The sequence below is a fragment of the Artemia sp. Qi Xiang Cuo genome, chromosome 11, assembly GCF_049724085.1.
Source record: "Artemia sp. Qi Xiang Cuo chromosome 11, ASM4972408v1, whole genome shotgun sequence".
Lineage (NCBI taxonomy): Eukaryota > Metazoa > Arthropoda > Branchiopoda > Anostraca > Artemiidae > Artemia > Artemia sp. Qi Xiang Cuo.
The window spans coordinates 37,142,758-37,164,694 of NC_142804.1; the positions used below are offsets into that span (position 1 = coordinate 37,142,758).

The 21,937-nt window shown below is 35.9% G+C and overlaps 1 protein-coding gene across 1 annotated transcript in view; it reads right to left on the reverse strand.

Annotated features, from left to right (window-relative positions):
• Positions 1 to 312: 312 nt before the first annotated feature.
• The window catches only part of LOC148946943 (BBSome complex member BBS2-like), a 60,137-nt gene continuing 38,512 nt past the window's right edge, over positions 313 to 21,937 (reverse strand). The window contains exons 3-7 of the mRNA XM_089097209.1: positions 20,674 to 20,903; positions 18,681 to 18,822; positions 15,539 to 15,737; positions 10,718 to 11,094; positions 313 to 4,185 (exon numbers count right to left, since the gene is read on the reverse strand). Coding sequence (XP_088953335.1) covers positions 3,427 to 4,185; positions 10,718 to 11,094; positions 15,539 to 15,737; positions 18,681 to 18,822; positions 20,674 to 20,903 — 1,707 coding nt within the window. The 3' untranslated portion in view covers positions 313 to 3,426. The remainder of the gene's footprint in view (positions 4,186 to 10,717; positions 11,095 to 15,538; positions 15,738 to 18,680; positions 18,823 to 20,673; positions 20,904 to 21,937) is intronic.

The following is a 21,937-nucleotide window of genomic DNA, read 5'->3' on the forward strand; positions in this document are numbered from 1 at the left end:
GCTAAACTTTGACTCTTTCTCACAAATCTATTTTTTAAAACAATAAAAAACTTCAGCGTAAAGAGCGCGGCGTTGTGGATGGGACAGCCTCTTTCATATACGGAATAATTTCTGTTCGTTTTAAGTTTTAATGCCGCTCCTTACTGTCTGTTAAAAAACCTTGTTTTTTTAAAATTTAATTTCTGATATTTTTTAAATAATGCTGGGAAATCCGGTGCTAGCAATGTCCCTTACCCATGAAAAGATCCTCCGAAGTAACCCCTGACCCCCCCCCCGCAATACCAGAAGAAATCCGTCTGGAAACGTCTGTATACTTTCGAATAACCAATACTATATGTAAACATTGGGCAAAGTTAATAGCCTGCAGCCCTCCCGCCGGGGACTGTGGGGGATTCACCCTCAAAGACATAGGTATTATATTTTTCGACCATGCTGAACAAAATAGGTATCTCAAAATTTTGATCGGGGAAAAAGGTTAGCATGGGAGGGGACCTAGTTGCCCTTGCCCTCCATTTTTTTGGTGACTTAAAAAGGACACTAGAGCTTTTAATTCCCACTGGAATGAGCCCTTCCGCGATATTCTAGGACCACTGGGTCAATATGATCATCGCTGGAAAAAAACAAAAACAAAAGAAAAACAAATAAACACACAACCGTGATCTTTCTTCTGGCAAAAAAAAAAAAAATACAAAGTTCCACATTTTGCAGATAGGAGTTTGAAATATCTACAGTAGTGTTCTCTGATACGCTAAGTCTGATGGTGTAATTCTCGTTAAGGTTCTATGATTTTTACGGGGTGTTCCCCCTTTTTTCCGAAAATATGGCAAATTTTCTCAGGCACGTAATTTTGATGGGTAAGACTAAACTTGATGGAACTTATATATTTGAAATCAGCATAAAAATCCTATTTTTTTATGTATCTACTGGTATCAAAATTCCGTTTTTTAGAGTTTCGATTACTATTGAGCCGGGTTGCTCCTTACTTACAGTTCGTTACAACGAAGTGTTTGATATCGATCAGATGTTATGACCATCCAAGATTACCAAAGACTGTCTGACAGCATCTTTCAAGTAACAAAACTGTTGGATATGCAGGTTAATACAAACAAACTAAATCAATGGTTACATCTTGGCCTGATTCATCACCCCCTCCCTTCTATAGGGATCGTTGATGAGCTAATGAAAAAACTCGTCTCTTCCCCAGCAGTCTCTTAATGGCTAACAGTTGCCAAATTGCCAACATTGTAGCCCTTGCCGTGGTTGTAGCCCTTGCAAACAACCCCCTACCCTTGCCGAATCTACTTTCAGAAGACACCCAAGTTTATGAAAATTCAACCACTTTTTGAACCATCTGCTAGTTCACATTTTCAAGCGCCTAATCTTACCTATTGCTCTGCATCATGCATTGTAAAAGCCAAAAACTAGTATATCGTTATCGCATTCAAAATGAGACACCTATACCGGGTAGCGAAAATTAGATACGCTCACGGTATCACAAACCAAGAAGTAAGAAGAAGAGTAAAGGCACTAACCACGAATCTAAACAAAGATAGAAACTGTGCTGGTTCATGCACATCAAAAGAAACCCCGTTCGCCTAATCAAGATCTCGTTCGAAGGGACAGTTAAAGAACGTAAATCACGGGGAAGACCATGTCTAGAGGTGGGTTGATAACTTTATACAGGCAGTGTACCATCCGACTATCTAGAACTACGCCTGAAAGAGCTGCGTCCAAAGAGGATGGATGGGACTGATGGCTGCTAGATTAGATAAATTGCAGCCCCCACGGTTAAAGGGTCTCGCTCACAAAAGGTTTGCGTTATTTTCATCCCGAAGGTGTTGTTAAGGAAGAAAGCCAATCAACTCTATAAAAAAAAGAGATTAAAGATAATCCGATTTTAATGAGAGGGCCTATAAGTTCGTTACAACTGGTTTCTTTTGATTCTTAAACTGAATCACCTATAAGCGTTAAAGAGCAGAATAAAGGGAAAGTTCTACATACAGGCCAATACATATGACAGAAAGTTATATCACCAAAATCTTAGAATTCATGTCGTAATGAAATGTAGAATAAGTGAAGAGGACACAATCCATTGACCAAGAGGCTATAAAGTAATTAATAAAACATTTAACAGAACAAAAACGAGCCTGTTTTCTAAAGCAGAACTAAGACAAAATAATTTAAATTCCCAGAATAAAAGTGAGCATCATTGCACGCGCTTCTGAGTTTCAGAGGCACTTAAGCCTACAAAAAGAAAACAAAATTTATTTACTATACCCTCTGAAATTTTTCAAAACATGTAATAGACACTCAACCGTTAAAGTTTTAGGTAAAAGGCCAAGTGGATATTAGCAATGAATATCTGTGTATTGAAAAGCCTCGTTAGATTTTTATAAAAGCGTATTAGCACTAATTTGCTAAGAGACATTGTTGTATAAATCAATAGACATATATTTTTGCTAAATTTTAAAAGATTTCTGTGATATTTGCATTTCAAACCAATGTAGACAGTATTTGAGTTGTACAAATAGGATTATTGTATTTAAATGACCTGACTTCAAAAGCACCTTTAAGTCTTTTAAGAAAAGACAAATTCAATAAAATTTTAAAGAGTAACAGATCCCTTAATTTAAAATAATGGATTAGATATAAAGGACTTGTAAAAAACTAAAAAAATTTAAGGAAGAATACAACTACAAAAATTAATATTTGAAAGATTAAATATCCATATTGTAGTTTTCAAGTTCACAATTCAAAATCGAATTACCATAAATAGTATTTAGCACAAATACTATTAATCGGTATAGATAAGTTTAGCAACAGCATACATTGGCCCTTATAAGATCCCCAGAACTTTCAATTTCCTTCAACTGAGCCCCTCCCCCCTCCAACGTTTCTACAGACATCCCTTCCGTACGAAGTGAACGGAACGCACACAGATACATAAAACGGAACACTTAGCTCTTTACCAAATTAACACTAATGCGTTGACTTAGATTCAAATCTTAGCCTATATTTCCATGCAACAAACTCGAACAATCGGCCTTTGTTGCCAGAGGCTCACCTCAGTTTGGTGAGTCCGCCCAAAATGCTAGTAAAAATAACGATAATGTAACCGATATATATGGGCGTCTAGCATAGAAATAGTTCACTGAATAAGACATTCAAAGGTATTTCTTTTAGAACTGTTAAGTAACCGTTTTAAAAGACAGTTTTTAGCGTATGGCTTGATGTCCGCAACTAATTGATTTGAATTCAAAACCAACGTATATATACAAATATTATACAACTGTGATGAGGGTTAGAAATGTATGAACACAATGCTTCCTTACTCCAATTAAGATAATGCCTTTTGAAAACACGTTCAAATATCTTTTAGTATTTTTAATAATTGTCTTATAAGTACGAATTATAGATGACAGCTGTTTACAATAGAATAGAGGGTATTAGTGGGAACTGCTTTTCCCGAATTAGTCGACGTGATTCCATAAGAATAAAAGATCTCCTCTCTTCACTATGACAAGCAGCAACACACTGAATAATATCATTCACCTTTCGTAGCAGATTAAAAACAATCAACTGATGTTCCTTTATTTGCTTTGTCAGTTCTTGGATACAATCAGCATCGTCATCAATAGCATTTAGAATAGTATGAAAAAATTGACATTCATCTTCTTGCAAAGCCTCTGCCCCTTCTGCCAGTTTATTTTTTAAGTTTTTAGATTTAGATACCATTTGCAACTGGAGTTGTATATTAGCTGCTTGAATTTTATCAGCTTCAAAAAGCATTTCTACAACAGATTCTATCTCTTTTGACTCAATTAGGGTATGTTGGAATGAATACAAAGACATCAGCGATTTGAATAAATCACTCGCAAGCTTCAAATTTTCGCTTTTTAAAATTACAAATTTATTGTCCGTAAAATCTAATTCCACTTTGAAACCATCTCGAAGGTGAATAAACTTGTGACTAGCACTGTATGAAGTAGGCGGGTTGTCTGCAGCCTGCAAAATATTCTTCGAAAACCACTCTTTGATTTGATCATTTGTAAGTTTAGTCTCAGATTTAATTCGAGTTGAATACTGTAAAGATTCGTTATGTGGAAACAGAAGGCAAAATGGGACAAGTTCTTTTGTAATTTCACATACGTCCAGATGACATCCTTGTTGACGTTGAAGGAATATCTGAAAATATTCTATAATAAGCAAATATATAGCCTATTTTGTGATTCCTTCAAGGAATCACAAAATATCAAGAATAAATATTTGAAAACAAAACTAACTAAATATAGCTTGGAAGGGAATATGCAAGAACACCACGTTAGGGGAAGAACCTTCTTTGGTCGACTACATTTTGCCTATTTTTCAATAAATAATGTGATGACTTTGAGCTGCAGCATAGGAGAAATCCTTAAGGCATATGTTTCCTCTGAAACGAACAATTTTGTGATAAGCCTGCAGCTGGAGCTTGCATTAAAAGGACAAGATACCTACGTCATTGGATTCAATAATCAAAATTGATCCGCTCAACGATCCAGAATTTTAGTAACACTTAGACTTTTTTCTTGGGGCAGGATCTAAACCTTAGCAGAAAAGAAAGAAAAGAGAAAGCTTATCCGTCGATCTAAAAGAAAAAGGAAATTATTTTCTTCGCTTATTCCTGTCCCACATATTGTAAAATAAATTAAAAAATCCCAGAGATATTTTAATCCGGATCTAATGATTCAAAGCTCTTAGTACTAACCATTACACCAAGGAGCAACACTGTTTTTATGTCGTTCACTTTCAATTTTCAGCTTGGGAAATGTTAATGTGTCCACATAGGAATACGCATTATTTATCGAATAAGCCAGGCAAAATTAATCATAAACATCAGTCTCTAGAACTAACAAATCAAATATTTTAAATAAAAAAAAAAAAATAAATACTAAAACAACAAAAAAAAAAAAAAGATAGAAAGAAGGGTTGACGGTAGCACTGCTAACGTTTCACAAGAAGTCAATGATGGGTTTCTCTTACAATTGTCTAAAAACTAAAAAACGGCTTTGAAGTTTTGTAAAAGGCCCACATTCATAGAAAAAATGACACCACATCTGACCATTCCTGACACTAAGGTTTTGCACTATAGTGACCTTATTAGTGTTGCTAGTTGGAGCAAAATAAATTGCCTAATTGCTAAATTAAATGGGATATCCTTTTCTTTGCATCCAAGGTACTGCACTTAAGCCAACGATATAGTACAATACATTAAAACACATTCATTAGTACAATTATTCTCCATTATTTTTGTATTTTTTCCAGGTAAACTTAGCCAACTATATAATAGAAAAGCAGCAAAACCTTTCGGACGATAGGCTTAAAAAAGAAATAAAAACAGAGAAATGTCTAAGTCTGGAACACTATCATGGTCGCAGCGATAACTGCAACCTTTTGAGGAACGAACCCCGGCCCATAGTCACAAAAAAACACATAAAAAAAAGAAAAAAAAAAAGAAAAACCGACAAGTGAGAAAAATTTGCCATTTCTAGCTGATTCAGCAATGTTAACTGCTATCCAAATAGTTGTTACTAGTAAATGTTAGTATGAAAACAAATCTAAGGGAATTTCGAAAAATAGCCTGAAACCCCTAACAAATGGCGTAGGATCCAAACAAACAATACACCAGCAGAATCGCCATGGCTAAAAACACCATTCAGAAAACTTACAGCTCCCTGGCTAGAACTACTACTACTACTACCAATAACAACTCACCACAACATCAAGGCACCTGAGGCCAACACTGCTACACAGGCTCCTCCTCCATCCCAATCTATTCAAAGCTTCCCTTTTTACACCCTCTCAAGAAGTTCCCATTTCCCTTAAATCCCTTCTCACGTCATCGTCCCATCCATTCAAGGACCACCTGTTTTTCGTTTGGCTCTAGACGGTTGGCGAACAAGGACAATCTTTGGCAATCCGCCGTCCTTCACCCGCAGAATGTGTCCTGGTCACCTCAATCTTTTTCTCTTTGTAGCTCTAGAAAGCAGAATTGAACCACATTTTTCGTACAGCTTACTTTTTCAGATACGGTCAATCAGTCGGGTACCCAAAACAATTGGTTGGCAGTTTCTCTGGAAAACTTCTTCAGAATCATACTTGACCACTGTCATGACAATGGCTTCAAATATTCTGATCTAGGTTCACAGACCTATCTTCCAATTCATCCAGACTTTTTTCAACTATGAAAAAACACCACGGGCCTTTTAACTTTTAGTTCTCTACTTTGAACATCTTCACTGCGCCCACCGTCTTTACTAATAATACTAACTAGGTAAGTGAACTTGTTTCATTATTTATTATTGCCACCATCACTCTAGGTCGCTTAAAAGAGATACTACTACTACTACTGCTAACATCTCACCGCAGCACCAAGCCACCTGAGACCAACACAGCTACGCACGCTCCTCCATCCTAATCTATTCAAAGCCTCCCCCTTTACACCCTCTCAGGAAGCTATCATTTCCCTTAGATTTTTCTTTATGACATACTCACACCCCAACCACGGACGACCATATTCGGTTTAGCCCTAGACTAAGGTCGAAAAAGACAATCTTTGGCAATCTGTTATCCTTCATCCGCAGAACGTGCCCCAGCAATCTCTAGCTTTCTCTCATTATAGCCCTAGGGAGTGGGATTGAACCACACTTTTCGTACAGCCTACTGTTTGAAATACGGCCAGTACTTTACTGGCTAGAATAACAAGAAGAATCCCTTTTTTGCATGGGTAGCACTGATGTGTGCTCTTATTTATTTATTTTAAATTTCTCCACTGCAAGCGGGGCACTGGAACATCATAGAGAGCTGTTTAACCGTCCATTTAATTTTTTTTTATTAGAATACGAAACAAGAGATTATTAACTGCAAATCTAAGGATAACTTTTTTCTATCCTGTTCCACCCAAGAGAAATAAAATTGGAAGTATACTTTGAATATGGTAACAGACTGTCACCACTTATTCCACGGATTTCTATGCGTATATTCCTGCAAAAAAACAAACAAACAAACAAACTAAAAAAAAAACAAAAAAACTACCAATTAACCAGTTGAGACAAACCATTGCTCTTAATCTATTCTAGAAACCCTAATATTTGTTTTTGGTTCTAATCATCTCGCTTCGATTCAGCCGGGTTGACTATGGATATAGCAGCCTTCCAAAATCGAAATAAATCTTCAGCATTTAATGAATTATGAGTAATTCAGGTGTGGAGTTATAAGATTGCCAGGACAATAATGGCAAATATTGCGTTCCGAGCAAGGATAAATAAAAAAGAAGACTTCTAATGACTGTTCTAATTTGATCAAATGCTGCAGCCAGACCATTATCCAAAGGCAGTAACAGGAAATTCAACTAAAAATCGTTTTGTTGAAGGGAATCTTGAACACCCAAAAAGCACTAAGTGGAGGTACCGGCTTGTGAACAAAGCGTAAATTAGCATATTTCTTCTATGAGCATTGTTGTTTCATTGCCAGTCACTGACTGAAACGTTATTAAGTGTCAGACAAAACGAAAGGTTTTCGTTTAACGACTGTACACATCAAGGCTGTAGAAATAATAAGTGCATTGTTGTTTCATTGCAGTCACTGACTGAAACGTTATTAAGTGTCGGACAAAACGAAAGGTTTTCGTTTAACGACTGTACACATAAAGGCTGTAAAGATTAACAAGTACATCCTGATTGAACCAACCTTGGGCTTGGATTGTCTTTTGACTAAGCCTTGCCCTCTGTTCCTACACTTCTGATCAATATTTTTGGGCAGAACATAATTTGGAAAAACACAAGTAGAAGGAAAAATTACATCAGCGAATAAAAGTGAAACACCATCCGCTTACCATGCAACTAGCCACGAAACAGAAAGAGCAGCTTTGACAAAACAGATGACCTGTTTCTGTGGTCTGTTTAATTTAAAAAAAAAAAGAAGAAATGATTGTTTAAAAAAACACAGCTATTTAATTTAGTTTAGTTTTGCTAGAGCTTTATTTAGCAAATGCCGTATGTTCAGCAAATGTTATTAAGCAAAAGTTTTATGTTAGTACACTAACACCAAAAACAATTTTTCACATAAATTGAGCAATGGCTAAACTAACGAAGTAGGAAATTACCACTGAAATAAATTGACCACAAAGTATGGCAAGTATGAGCATCATAAAGCAAATGCCAATTCTACCGATTGCTCCATAATTCTTTGTTAAATACATTTGGTAAAAAAGGGAAAACAATACAAATATATTAACTATTGCTAAATATTTTCAACCTAGTGATACAGAGTGTCCGTAAAAAATGGAGCTCACGAGCTGTTTACCATACCAAAGGGGATTAGGAAAGAGCATACCCACTGTTGACTAATGCAGCGGCGGTTCTGGCCTCTCTTGCGCCCGGGCAAAATCTTGATTAGAGCCCCCCCCCCCTGTCCCCAAATTTTCCAAAATTTTCATTTATTAAAAAAAAATTCCGTTTATTTAAATCTGACTTTTCGTACTTTAGCCTCTGCAAAATTATCAATTATGTCGTTCCAATTGATTGGGTCTAACTCTTCGCATTACTAAACAATCGCTCATTACTGATCACCAACACTGCAATCGCTAATAATATTTGATAGATAACTTTTACGTTTGCGAAGACCTCTTCCTCCCTGTATTGCATAATTAATTCTAAAAACATTAAAATTTATTAAATTTGGTCTAATTTCTTTTATTTTCAAGGACTGGTGATGAAGATATGAGAAAAATGAAAATTTCGGATTGAGTTTGATTATGCTTACTGCCAACTGCGCCTTCTACTTAATCTTAATAAAAATTAAATTTCAATATTACAAAACGATTATAGCCGTTAGATTACTTATTTGAACTTTTGCACCCCTAGAATTTCTGTGCCCGGGCCCAGTGCCCCCCCCCAAAGCCGCCTATGGACTCAGGAGAATCAAAGACAACGAGTACCAAATTCTGACGAAAGGGGGTTAGTAAAAGAGCGTACGCACTATGGACCAAATGGAATTGGAGATGGATTTTACGCACTTTTGACTGAAGGGTGTCAGAGAAGGAGCGTATGCGCTGTTTTCCAAAGGGTTTCAGTGACAGAGCATATGCGCTGTTTATAGAAGGAGTTTAGAGACGGAGCGTAATCACTGTTTACAAAAGAAGGTAAGATTGCGACCTTAAAAACTGTTTACAAAAAGTGATCAGAGAAGGAGCATACACATGGCTGATCAAATGGGTCAGAAACTGGATGTGCCAACTCCAAACAAAAATAGGTCAGAAACCAAGCATGAGCGCCACTGAATAAAGAGAGTTGGTGAAGGAGCGTAAACACTGGTGACCAAGGGGGCCCAGATATGCAGCAGAGCCACTATTGATCAAAGAGGGCCATAGAGAGAGCGTAAGGACTGCTGACTCAAGAGGATAATGGACAGAGAGTACGCACAGCTAATCAAAAGAGGTTGGAGATGGAGGGGTATGTGCTGTTGAACAAAAAAGTCGGAGACACGACTTAGGCACTGGTAACCAAAGGAAGTCCGAAGCGAAGCTCATGCACTGTTAACTAAAAGGGAGCGGAAATGAAGCGTACACACTATTGACCAAAGGGGGTCGCATTAAGATTTTACGCACTGCTGATTAAAAAGGCACTGGGGACAGAGCGTATATACCACTGAAGACATTGAAGACCCGGGTCCCAAACAATCCTGAGTCAAAAGAGTTACAACATTTCATGTTCTGACCAAACTGAGTAAAACTGCTGTTTTGAAAATATGATCTGTAGCAATCGAAAACTGAAAGGACACCACGGGAGCACACGTGGGATTGAAGGGTAGCAGGATGTCTGTCCTTAGAAAAGGCACTAGAACTTAGAACCCACGATAAAATTGACCTTTCTCAACTTTCTACACCATTTGTTCTATATGATCACCCTTAAAGAGGAGAAATAAATGGAAGAGACAACGCACTTTACCAAGCCAACACTACTATGTTGACTATGATAGCGAAATATAAAACAAACAAGTGTTTTCCATTCTAGAATTTGTCTAAAAACCAAATATGTCATAATACAGAGACAGATTTTCGGAGTTAAATTAAGTCTATGGCGATACTGAAAGCGATACACACCCTGAATGTGTCAACATTGGCAAAATTTAGTTAAGAGATTTTCTGAATGCATTTGTTTAAACTACGGCAAATGAGACACAAAAGATATTCACCTACAATCGTATTAAAACACCTGGTAAAAGGCATTCAGGCACAAAGGGGAGGGGAAGACCCTAAAGATTTTTCCGAAGAACCCCCCCTCCCCACCAGATAAGTAGAAACCTAAAATATACCTTTTCCGATTTTGTTTTGATACCATGAGAATTTCGTTGGTAGACACTAATTTAGCTTTGTAACCGTTCGATGAATTACCGACATCGTTTGGTATCAGAAAAGGCAAAACCAAACCCGATGAGGCCTTGAGAAACCTTTTTTGTGATTTGCTCCATCAAAATCCATTAAAAATTGCCATATATATTATATTTTTCCAGAGAGCGTGTTCTTTCTACGGCAATTTTTTGAAGTATACTATTATTCATATCTATTTATCAACGGGAAAATTACCGAGCTAATTTTTGGGCTAAACTCCAAAGGTTAATGGTTTTGTATTCTCATCTTACAACTTTTGCACGCAAAACAATAACTAATGTAAAGACTTGCCTGAAAATTAATAGCATAAGGAACATCTTCAGGGGTTCTGATTAAAAATCGAACAGATTTACTTCCTTCTTGACCGCAGGTAATCTTGGTCTTTTTCAGAAACAATTTTTCACATCTCCCAACAACCGCATAAATTGCTACATCTGCTTCGAATGTCAGTTCAACTCCCCCTGGAGACTCGAAGGTTCTTGTGACCAATGCTGTCGATACACTGTACCTTGGTGCATTTCTTCTTCTCCGGTTCTCTAAGTATGATAATTGTTGTGACAATTGGTGTTTTTTCATCAGCATTTTTCGAAGCTTTTCTTGAGCATGTTCAAAAACTAGATCATGGTTTACGCTGGATACAGTGAGATCATCAGGAGTAAAAATTACAACTGCAAAATTAATTATAGTCAAACTACAATACAACCACAAATGTAAGCATGTTAAAGAACCAAATAAAGTAAATCTCCAGTCTTTCTCCAGGGGTTATCTTTGAAGGACAATCAAACAGTTCGTGGTAACGAACTGTAAGTAAGGAGCGACCCGGGTCAATAGTAAACGAAACCCTAAATAACAAAATTTTGATACTAATAGATGGATCAAAAGAATCTTATTTAAATGTTTATTTTAAATATGTTCGTTTCATAAAATTCATTCATACCCCTCAAAAGTTATGAGCCTGAGAAAATGTACCAGATTTTCGAGAAAAAGGGGAAAAACCTCCTAAAAGTCATATAATCTTGATGGAAATCAAACTATCAGATAATGCGCATCAGAGAACTCTACTGTAGCTGTTTCAAGCTCCTATCTGCAAAAACATGGAATTTTGTATTTTTCTCCAGAAGAAAGATCACGGATGTGTGTTTATTTCTTTTTTTGTTTGTTTGTTTTTTTCCCCTAGGGGTGACCGTATCGACCCAGTGGTCCTAGAATATAGGGAGAGGGCTCATTCAAACAGATATTAAAAGTTATAGCGCCCTTTAAGTGACCAAAAAAAAGGAGGGCAACTACTCCCACGCTCATTTTTTTCCCAAAGTCACCCGATCAAAATTTTGAGATAGCCATTTTGTTCAGCATGGTCGAAAATATAATAAAAATGTCTTTTAGGATGACTTAATCCCCCAAAGTCGCCAGGGGAGGGCTAAAAGTCATGAACTTTACCCAATGTTTAGATATGGTATTGGTTATTGGAAAGTATACAGGCGTTTTCAGGGGGGATTTTTTCTGGTTGTGGGGAGGGGGGAGGTCGGGGGTAAACTCCCTAATATACGTAATAAAAACATACAGTATAGAAGTTCGTAAGTTACGTCAGAACAAAATTTCGAGAAAGCTATTTAGCCAAAACCAGTAAAATTAATATGTAAATTTCATTCTAATTATTCATGTACGGTGAGCCAAATTTGAATTTGCATTAGTTGAAAAACGTTCAGAAATAAAATAAAAAAAAAACAAGTCTTTTTTAACCGAAAATAAGGAGTGATATTAACACTTAAAACGAACAGAAATTATTCCGTATATGAAAGGGGCTGTCCCCTCCTCAACGCCTCGCTCTTTACACTACAGTTAGACTCTTTCTCACAAATCTATTTTTTAAAACAAAAAAAAACTTTAGCGTAAAGAGCGAGGCGTTGAGGAGGGGACAGGCCCTTTCATATACGGAAGAATTTCTGTTCGTTTTAAGTTTTAATGTTGCTCCTTACTTTCAGGTAAAAAAACTTGTTTTTTTATTTAATTTCATTTTAGAAGCAATTTTCAACAACAGGGTACCGAAAAATAAAAATCTCAAACTTCTAAGAATCTTTCTTTCATATATCAGTAGCAGCAAAGCCCGTCGGACGATAAGCATGAAAAAAGAAATCAAAATAGTATATTTCTTTGGGAGGATCGAAGGCATTTTTTCGCCTCCCAACACGATATTTAATCTCCCCCCTCCAAACCTGTCCCTAAAAGCTTTAGTTCGATCCCCAGCACTGAGACAAAACAGAGTAGGCTTACAAGCTGCAACTTTGAAAACAGCCATTTACTTTAGTACGTATATTACAAAAAATATCTCCTCCCCCTTTGTCGAATTTTCTCTTCATCTACACATGGAAATTAGTCTTCTATAGATTCTTTATCCACAAATACAACGATTAGTCAAAATGAATATATCCTAAAAAATAGCCTATTGCCAGGCTCAAATCCATGACCCCAAGATCGAGATTCTAACTTTCTACCACGAGAGCCGGCCACCCTTGATCTTTGGTTTTACAGCTTTGGTGCATTAATAAATACAAATTAAAAAATTCCTATAAATAGGGGTTCTCTAGTGTTTGTGATGTTATTAATTATTATAATGCAGTCAAATAAGGATGTTTCACCTCGGAATGAAACATAATAAGCTGAAAACTCGGATACACTTTTATTCTGGCGTTGCAAAATTTGTCTCAAAAGTCGCTTATAATCCCATGTCTGCGTCGTAAGTTATTCAAGATCAAAGTTCACAAAAGTTCATAATTGGATATAGGTTCCTTAGCTCCAATGATGTTAACACATATCCTACAAATTGTAGAGCATAAAATTTGTGACAGATTTTGGGTAACTTTGGTGCAAGATTCCTTTTCCAAACTGAACACTATAACATCAAAATAGTAACACCATTCGATTCCCCATTCAATAATGCTTCCAAATATAATAAGACAACCGTAACAATTACATCCCATACCCATCACCTTAATGTCTGGATATAGGCCTAGGCTATACACAAACGTTTACTGATTCTGTTGGTTTACATTATTTTTATTGTACTTATTTATGAAAAACATCTTCATAAGGCGAAGTAATGTCAATTCAAAAAAGAAAAGCAGAACAAAATCATTAAAGTTTTATATATAGCCTACGACTATGCCCAAGCATTAAGTGGGGGCGGGGGACACTGTTATCATGATTGCCAACGCCGTCACGTATGGGGGGAAAGGAGGGACCCCCCCCCCAATGTTTTTGACCACTCTGTAAAAAAATGAGTCGGTATAATCTATAAGATTTTAGAACGCCGTAATGGAGGAACTCAAACATAATCTTTTCCAGAATTCTACAGTCAGATTTTTCTCGTTCTGAAACGAGGAAACATGAGTTGGCACCATTTTTAAAAATAACAAGCTTCAGACTGGACAAACCAAGTTACAGTTCTAGCTATAATGCAGGAATCAAACTGGACTGTATAGATAGATTTGAAAGATGCCTACTGACATATCAGCATATACTACAACAATTGCAAACACCTTAGGCTCGTCTTCAGAAACAAAACCTTATCAGTTCAAAGTAATCCCTTTTGGACTAGTAACAAGTTCAGTCGGCTTTGGTAGCGTTAGCCCTTGCCATTATCAGGCCATCCAACTCTATGCATACATAGACAACTATTTTCTGGATAACTGCTAAAACTTGGGATTACAGAGGGCAGTGAGCACCATACTTATTCTCCTGTAAAGACTAGGCTTACACTCAGCGGGAAATCAGAATTACAACCTATGCGACGGGTCGTATGTCTAGGTTTATGATAGGCCTGGAGGTGAAAAAGTGTACTTACTCCGGTGAGGCTCAGAACTAGATCCAAGCAATCAACACAATTTTACAAAAGTCGTATACCTCTATGCAGTAACTAATAAAGCTGATTGAACTCATCGAATCTCGCTGAAAAGTAGTCCATCTCAACAGACATCCCCTTGGAAAATACCAACTACTCATACAGTTATAGAACCAGACATGAATGTATACATGGAATATGTATCCCATGACATGGAACCGCATAGACATATATATACTAGTTACGAAAGAGACCAAAGAAGCTTTCTACCCACCGAGAATGGCGAGTGAATGGTAAGTTGTATACCTCTATGCAGTAACTAATGAAGCTGACTTAACTCATCGAATCCTGCTAAAAAGTAGTCCATCTCAACAGACATCATCTCGGAAAATACCAACATACCGTCATGGAACCAGACATGACGTGGAACCACACAGATATACATGTCCTACTTGAACTAGACATGACTGCATTAATGGAATATGTGTCCCAAGACAAGGAACAGACGTGACATGAAACCGCATAGGCATACATGTCCTAGTTACGAAAGAAACCAAAGGGACTTTTCCACCCACCATGAATGGTGGGTGAATGGTAAGTTGTATACCTCTATGCAGTAACTAATGAAGCTGACTGAACCCATCGAATCTTGCTAAAAAGTAGTTCATCTCAACAGAAGTCATCTCGGAAAATACCAACATACCGTCATGGAACCAGACATGACGTGGAACCACACAGATATACATGTCCTACTTGAACTAGACATGACTGCATTAATGGAATATGTGTCCCAAGACAAGGAACAGACGTGACATGAAACCGCATAGGCATACATGTCCTAGTTACGAAAGAAACCAAAGGGACTTTTCCACCCACCATGAATGGTGGGTGAATGGTAAGTTGTATACCTCTATGCAGTAACTAATGAAGCTGACTTAACTCATCGAATCCTGCTAAAAAGTAGTCCATCTCAACAGACATCATCTCGGAAAATACCAACATACCGTCATGGAACCAGACATGACTGCAAACTTAGAACATGTATCCCATGGAATGGAACAGACAGGACAAGGAACCGCACAGACATATATACGCCAATCACGAAAGAGATTGAAGACCTTTTCCACCCACCATTAATTAAAAAAAAAAAAAAAAAATTTCGATTCAGGACCTCCTTCTCTAATCCCCAACTGTTTCCAATATTTGTAATTGCAACAGCCCTTTCAATTAAAATTTTTGTTTGTACTATCTAAATCGTCATAAGAAAGGCTTACATTCAATGTCTTCAGTGAAGCTGACAAGTTTTGAATCTAGACTAATTAAACTCAAGATATTCACATCTTTTGACAGCTTGTAGAAAATACTTCCATCGTAGAATGATCGAAGATCCAGCTTCCCATTTGACCAGCTCGTGGCCACAAAACACTTATCACTTATGTAGTGCAGACACTGGGATAGGACCTTGTACTTTTCCTGTAAAATATAATGAAAGGATTAGTGTTTCACTCATTATCTTTGACCGGCCCTTTAAATAGACCAATAGAAAAACACATTTTCGAAAAAAAGCATTTAAAATAAAGTAAAAAGTGGAATTAATATCTAAAATGAGCGGAAATTAAATTTTCAGGGTCAGTACTACTGCTACTATTACTACTACGACTTCGACTGCAACTCCTTGCAACTGTAAAATACTTGCGACTTCGGCTACGACTACTTGCGACTGCAACTGTGACCACTTGCAACTGTATTCAGGTAATGTCAAAGGAGATATTGAATAGAATCAAACTCACTATGTGTATGCCAGTTGTCAAAAGGGCGCATCATCAATATCTCCGGAGCGGCTGAGGGTATTACGTTGAAACTCTTAGGATATGATGAGACGGATGTTGAAGACTGCTTGGAGGGCAAAGACCCACCCATCGTCCATTTTAGACGTTGATCAAAATTTTGAAATAGCCACTCTGTTCAACACAGTCAAAAAGTCAAATAGCTATGCCTCGGCGCATGCCTTGCCGCCATAGTACCCCAGACAAGGCTTTGAATTATGCAATTCATCCATTTTTTACTTACAGGATTTTATTTTTGGGAAAGAGGGATATGGATGAGGTGTGTGTCCTGAGTGTGTCCGAAAAGGCTAAAGGTATTATGGAAAAAGTTTAGGGAACATTGAGGCGGATATTGAACTAAATCAAAAGGCATTATGTGCATCCAAAAAGACATTATCATTTAGTTGAAACTTTTAGGAAACCTCAGACTAAATCAAAAGTTACTTTGTGCATACAGGTTGTTAATATGGCGTGTACAGCATTTCAGGAACAGTTAAGGGTACTAAGTTGAAACTTTCAGATTGTCAGAATGATATTTTTTCCACACCCCACCTAGCAAACAGTTACGTAAAATTCACAGATAAAAGAGTTTAAAGAGTCGGAAATGAAGAGATCTGAGTGAATTCTGTGATATATATTCATTCTCCAATTCCGTTTTCATTTATATGTAATATTTTAAACATCTTTCAAGGAGCATTTTTTTTAATAAGTTTTCTGTAAGTTATTGTAGAATTAAAATCCTAATTCAAGAACCGTTTCAAAGCTTGATTTTAAACTGCATGAAATTTATACAGCAATTATACTGAATACAATCAAAGCCAATGCTCAAATCATCTTTTGCAGCTTAAGAATTTAAACTAGAATCAGGTATTTTAATTCTTAAGCCAAAAACCTGAAAAAAAGGGGGAAAATGTTCATTGAACTAACGAATACTAAAACTTTGGCAATCAAAAACGAACAGAAAATAATAATAATAAAAAAAAACTCACCAAAAAAGAAATTTCTCAAAGAAACGTGAAGAGTCATATTAAAATTAGGACGGGCAGAAATAAAGTCCTATGAAAATTCAAATTTAAAACGATCAAAAATTACTATTAAAGAATAAGTGAAACCAAAAACAAACACAAAATAAAATGAATAAATATATGCAACATAAAGATAAGAGATACTTCTACAGAATTAAAATATGTAATCATATGCAACAAAAAGATAAGAGTACTTATATAAATGAATAAATAAACTTTAAATGAGTAAAAACTAAATTGAACAGTCAAGTCCGAACTAAAACGAACAAAACCACTGCAAACAGGATTTTGGCTGCTACCAAATTCACCCTCCCCTAACCATAAAAATTGTAAAGCCCCTTGTGTCATTTGCGCTTAGCTGAAAACAAAAAATATTAAAAATAACTTTTTATATTTATAACATTGAAAAATAAAAAAATGCAGTTGAAAAGAGTCTTGAATTGCTGAGATTTCTAGGAATTAATATAATTATATATCAAATATTTGGTTTATTTTCAATAGTCCTTTCCAGTCATCTTGATTATTATAGTCAAGATTTTTTTAATTTTTCCTCGATGTGTTGAAAAATTAAAGCCCATTATTCAAAATACATATAGTTTTCAATACGACGCACACGACGCAATAGGCTTTAGAACTTTTACGGTGAGTGAAGGGGCAGGGGGCAGTAGCCAAACTCCTGTTTGTAATGATTTTGTTTGTTTTAATTTGGTCTTAAGTTTTCAAATCTAATTTTTACTCGTTTTAGGTTATTTACTCATAAATTTATGAGCAATACACCTAATTACCCATGCCTAATTACATAATTACTCGGGCACTGATAAAAGATCAGTATCTGTTATCTTTACGTTTGATATAATTATTTATTTTAATTTCTGTTGGTTATGGGTTTTATTTATTCTTAAATGGTAAAATTTCTGGTCGTTTCAAGTTCGAATTATTATGGGACTTTATTTCTGCCCGTTTTAACTTTAATATGACTCTTTACTTTTCTTTGAAAAACTTCTTTATTTGGAATTATTTTAAAATTAATTTCTGATAACGGCAGAAATCGGTTATCAGAAAAAAATCTTAAAACCAGTTCAGGCATTAATCAGTCAGATTTTCTTGCGTACTAAAATATAAAATTTAAGCTATAGCAGGGAGGACATAAACAGTACAATCAACTTAAACAGCAAATGTGCGATAAAGCTAAAGTGCATCAAAAATCAGCTCTGTCAAGTTAGAGGTTCGAGTCCTTAAATGTGCTTTTGTGCCTAGGTTATTCTAGCAAGCAATGGGGTGTGGTGGCATAAGGCTGTGGGCGTAATCGTGATTATATATTCATAAGTGACAACCCTGGCAAAAACTACGACAAGAAAAGCCAAGATTAAATATTTTCTTTGGTGAGAGATAGTGAGTGTGGCAGATGTGCACATACAAAGAAATGTGCACATACAAAGAAATGTGGTTTAGGTAGTGCCCCAAACGTATATTTGCTGGTGAACTATTTAAGAAAATAAAAAAAAAGTATATCTTGCTTAAAGAATTTAAGAGATTCAAGATACTTTTTCAGTCAAAATAAGTACCTTAGTTTTCCATAACTGTTCAGTTTCTTTGTACACTCCAATATTACCGTTTTTTAACACAAAAGAAAAGTCGTTTTCTTTCCCAAAACATAATGACTGAAAATTTGACGTTTCTTGAATTGTTGCTTTCAAGCTCATGCCTCTGAAAATTACAATCAAATAATAAGGTCTATTTATTATGCAGCCCATATTATGCAGGGATTAGTTTCGGGATGCAGAGGAGTCAAGGGTGTGCTAAATTGTCAAAATGACCAAAAACTGGTGACGAAAAATATATATATATATATATATATATATATATATATATATATATATATATATATATATATATAAATGTTTATATTTATTTACATACAAATAAATAGTGTTTTTTTAAATGCTAAATTTACTGATTGCTCGATATAGGTGCGTCATTTTTGATTGTATGTCACATTTACTGACCTTTTACGTTTTCTTTAAAACGTAAAGAAAACGTTTTTTCTTTATAGGATATAGTTTTTTTCTATTTTACGTATTTGATATGCATGTACAAAAAATTCAAATGGACGTTTAACTTCAATTGTTCTTTAGTTCCCCATATTCAAGTTACTTCCTATTCTTTCAATCGGTTGACGTCGTTTTTGAAGATTGGAAAAACGAAGGATTTCCTAAATGAATTTTTGAATTTGATTTTAAAAGTATTTTTACAACCTAATCGACAGGAACTATTTTGCGGATTCAATTTGATATTGTGCAAAATATGCCATTAACCCTTATATTCTCCAACAAAAAAAAAAAAAAAAAAAAAAAAAAAAAACAAAAACACGCGAGGAAGAATCAAAGTCCAGATATTTAGGAACAAAGAATCACATTTTTAAACACCTGCTAATTCAACCTTCTTATTACACCATAAGTTGAAAGTGATCCCTGGTATTTAATAGCTGGCCACAAAAAAGTGGCTAACACTCTTTACGCAAAGGTTCAACTTTTTTCATAACAGTTTTCATTATATTTAAAAACCATTTCTGTTAAAATCTACCCTTTTCACAATTAGATGAGAGCTATCATCACTTCTACATCCATTTGGCCTGCTTATTCCAAATCAATCTCTAAATGATGTAAGTTAGAGGGTAGATTTCCCCACCCTCCCTATTGACGTGAAGAGCCTTTCGTGAAAGGTTTGAGAAATCGGACTTCCAAATGCAGTTTTGGGGGCTTTAGCTTCCCAACAACCACAAAGAATCTAGTAATCTAATAGCGCGACAAGCGAAACCTTTCTGCGTTGCTGTAATGATAAATAAATAAATAGTTGATGACTAGATATGCAACTTGATGACTATTAGTGATACTACATAAATAATTTATAATGACTGTTCTTTTTCTATGGACTGCATATATGTTTGGGAGCAAATGCATAACTGCACAGCAGCATGGCCTTTACACAGAGAGTTTATTTATATATTTAACTTTCCGTCAGATTTAAGTCGATTGGCAAACTTGGATTTTTCAGTCAAACAAATATTGGCCTTGCTCAGGCCCAAATTGTGGTTTTGCAGCACATAATAACAGAAATTATCACTTTACAAGAGGCCATAATATCTTTTCGAAGATTCGTAAATTTTTTTATGTTACTAAGTTATGACAGGTAGATGTAATCGATTATGACAGGTATGACAGGTATGACAGGTAATCGATGAGTTTTACATATTTGAAGTGAGCATATGAAACACATTCTTTGGTTATAAATTATTATCAAAATGTCTCTTTTTAGCGCTTATGTAGCTATTAGCACGAGTCAGTCTTTTCAAACAGTTCGTTGCCACGAGTTGTTAAAAGAAAAACAAAAAAAACTTTAAGATAATATATTCTAAGTTCATACCGCTTCTCAAGTCTAAAAAAAACGTTAATAACCCCAAAAACTAGATGGCACTACTTAGGTTCATATATAAGAAATAGCTCTTACTCTGCCAGTTTAGAAAGTAAATAAAGGGCTTCGTAATAGGAAAAAACTAACCTATAGAAATTCAGACTTCCATCTAATAATGCCACTGTAAGAAGAATTTCATATTGGTCAAAATTATTTAGTAAATGAATATAGCAAGCAATGTCTCGTAAAATGTTCCAGTATATTTCACTGCCATTCACATCAAAGCCTCGGACACAGCATTGAGTGGCTATAAAAACCGCAATAGAACTGCTACTTCCATATTTTCCAAAGCTTGCTGATGATATTTCTTCTTCTTCCTTAAAAATTAAGGTAACTGAATTTTGAGCCAGACCAGAACAAGAGACAAATTTTAATGGACTTTAATAATAATTCTTAAAACTAGATTGCATCTACAACAGAGACAACACTACACGATGATATTTCAAATCTCTAAGAAATAATAAAGGCGATGAAGAAGATGAGAGAGATTAAAGAATACTGTACCACTGTTCGTCTAAAACGTTGCTAGTGATTTTCTTTTTATGAGTAAAACTATAACTGTCAAAAGTTTTAACTCGAAGTATCAATTCTTCCTTCTTTATTTTAACTTGTTTTTGAGCAATTGTAACTCCTTAATTCATACGCTAAGTAGATATATTTTTTCAGAAATACATAAATGGTGACCAGTAAGAAATGGGATATTAGCATCAAATCTGTAATCAAGAAGTTTAGGAATCTTCAAATACGAGCTCTGATAAAAATTTCGGGTGACGCCCAGTCCTCAGGCGAAGCTCGTTTTCAGATATTCTTGGCGGAGAGTACCCTGCTCAAGGTAGATTTGACGAGCTGTACTTCGGCAAGTTGACCGCAAGAGCTTTGCTCTGTCAGGAACGAGCTTCGATAGCTCCTCTGATGGGAAGTTATACATGTATTTGTAGAAAACCGACGTGGACGCCATGTCGAAGCGTTCCTGGATGAACTGTGGGGTTTTAGCTATTGTGTTGCAAGAGGTTCCTGCACGAACTGCTTGATTTTGAATCCGTTGGAGTGGAGCGATGCGGCTTTTTGGTGCACCAGCGAAGAGAGGACATGCATATTCCATGACAGGTCTGATGCATAAAATGAAAAGTGGCAGAAGAGACTCGTCAGGGAGAAGACTTTTGCATCTTAGGATAACTCCTAGCTTCTTGGAGCAAGAGGATCTAATTTTACTGAGATGCCCAGTCCATGAGAGATCCGAAGAGAAGTTAACTCCAAGTAGGCGTAGTGCATCAACTCGTGTTATTGCCTTTCATTTGAAGACGAAATCAGGATGAGCCCTCATATTACGCGCCTTAGAAATTAGGAGCTC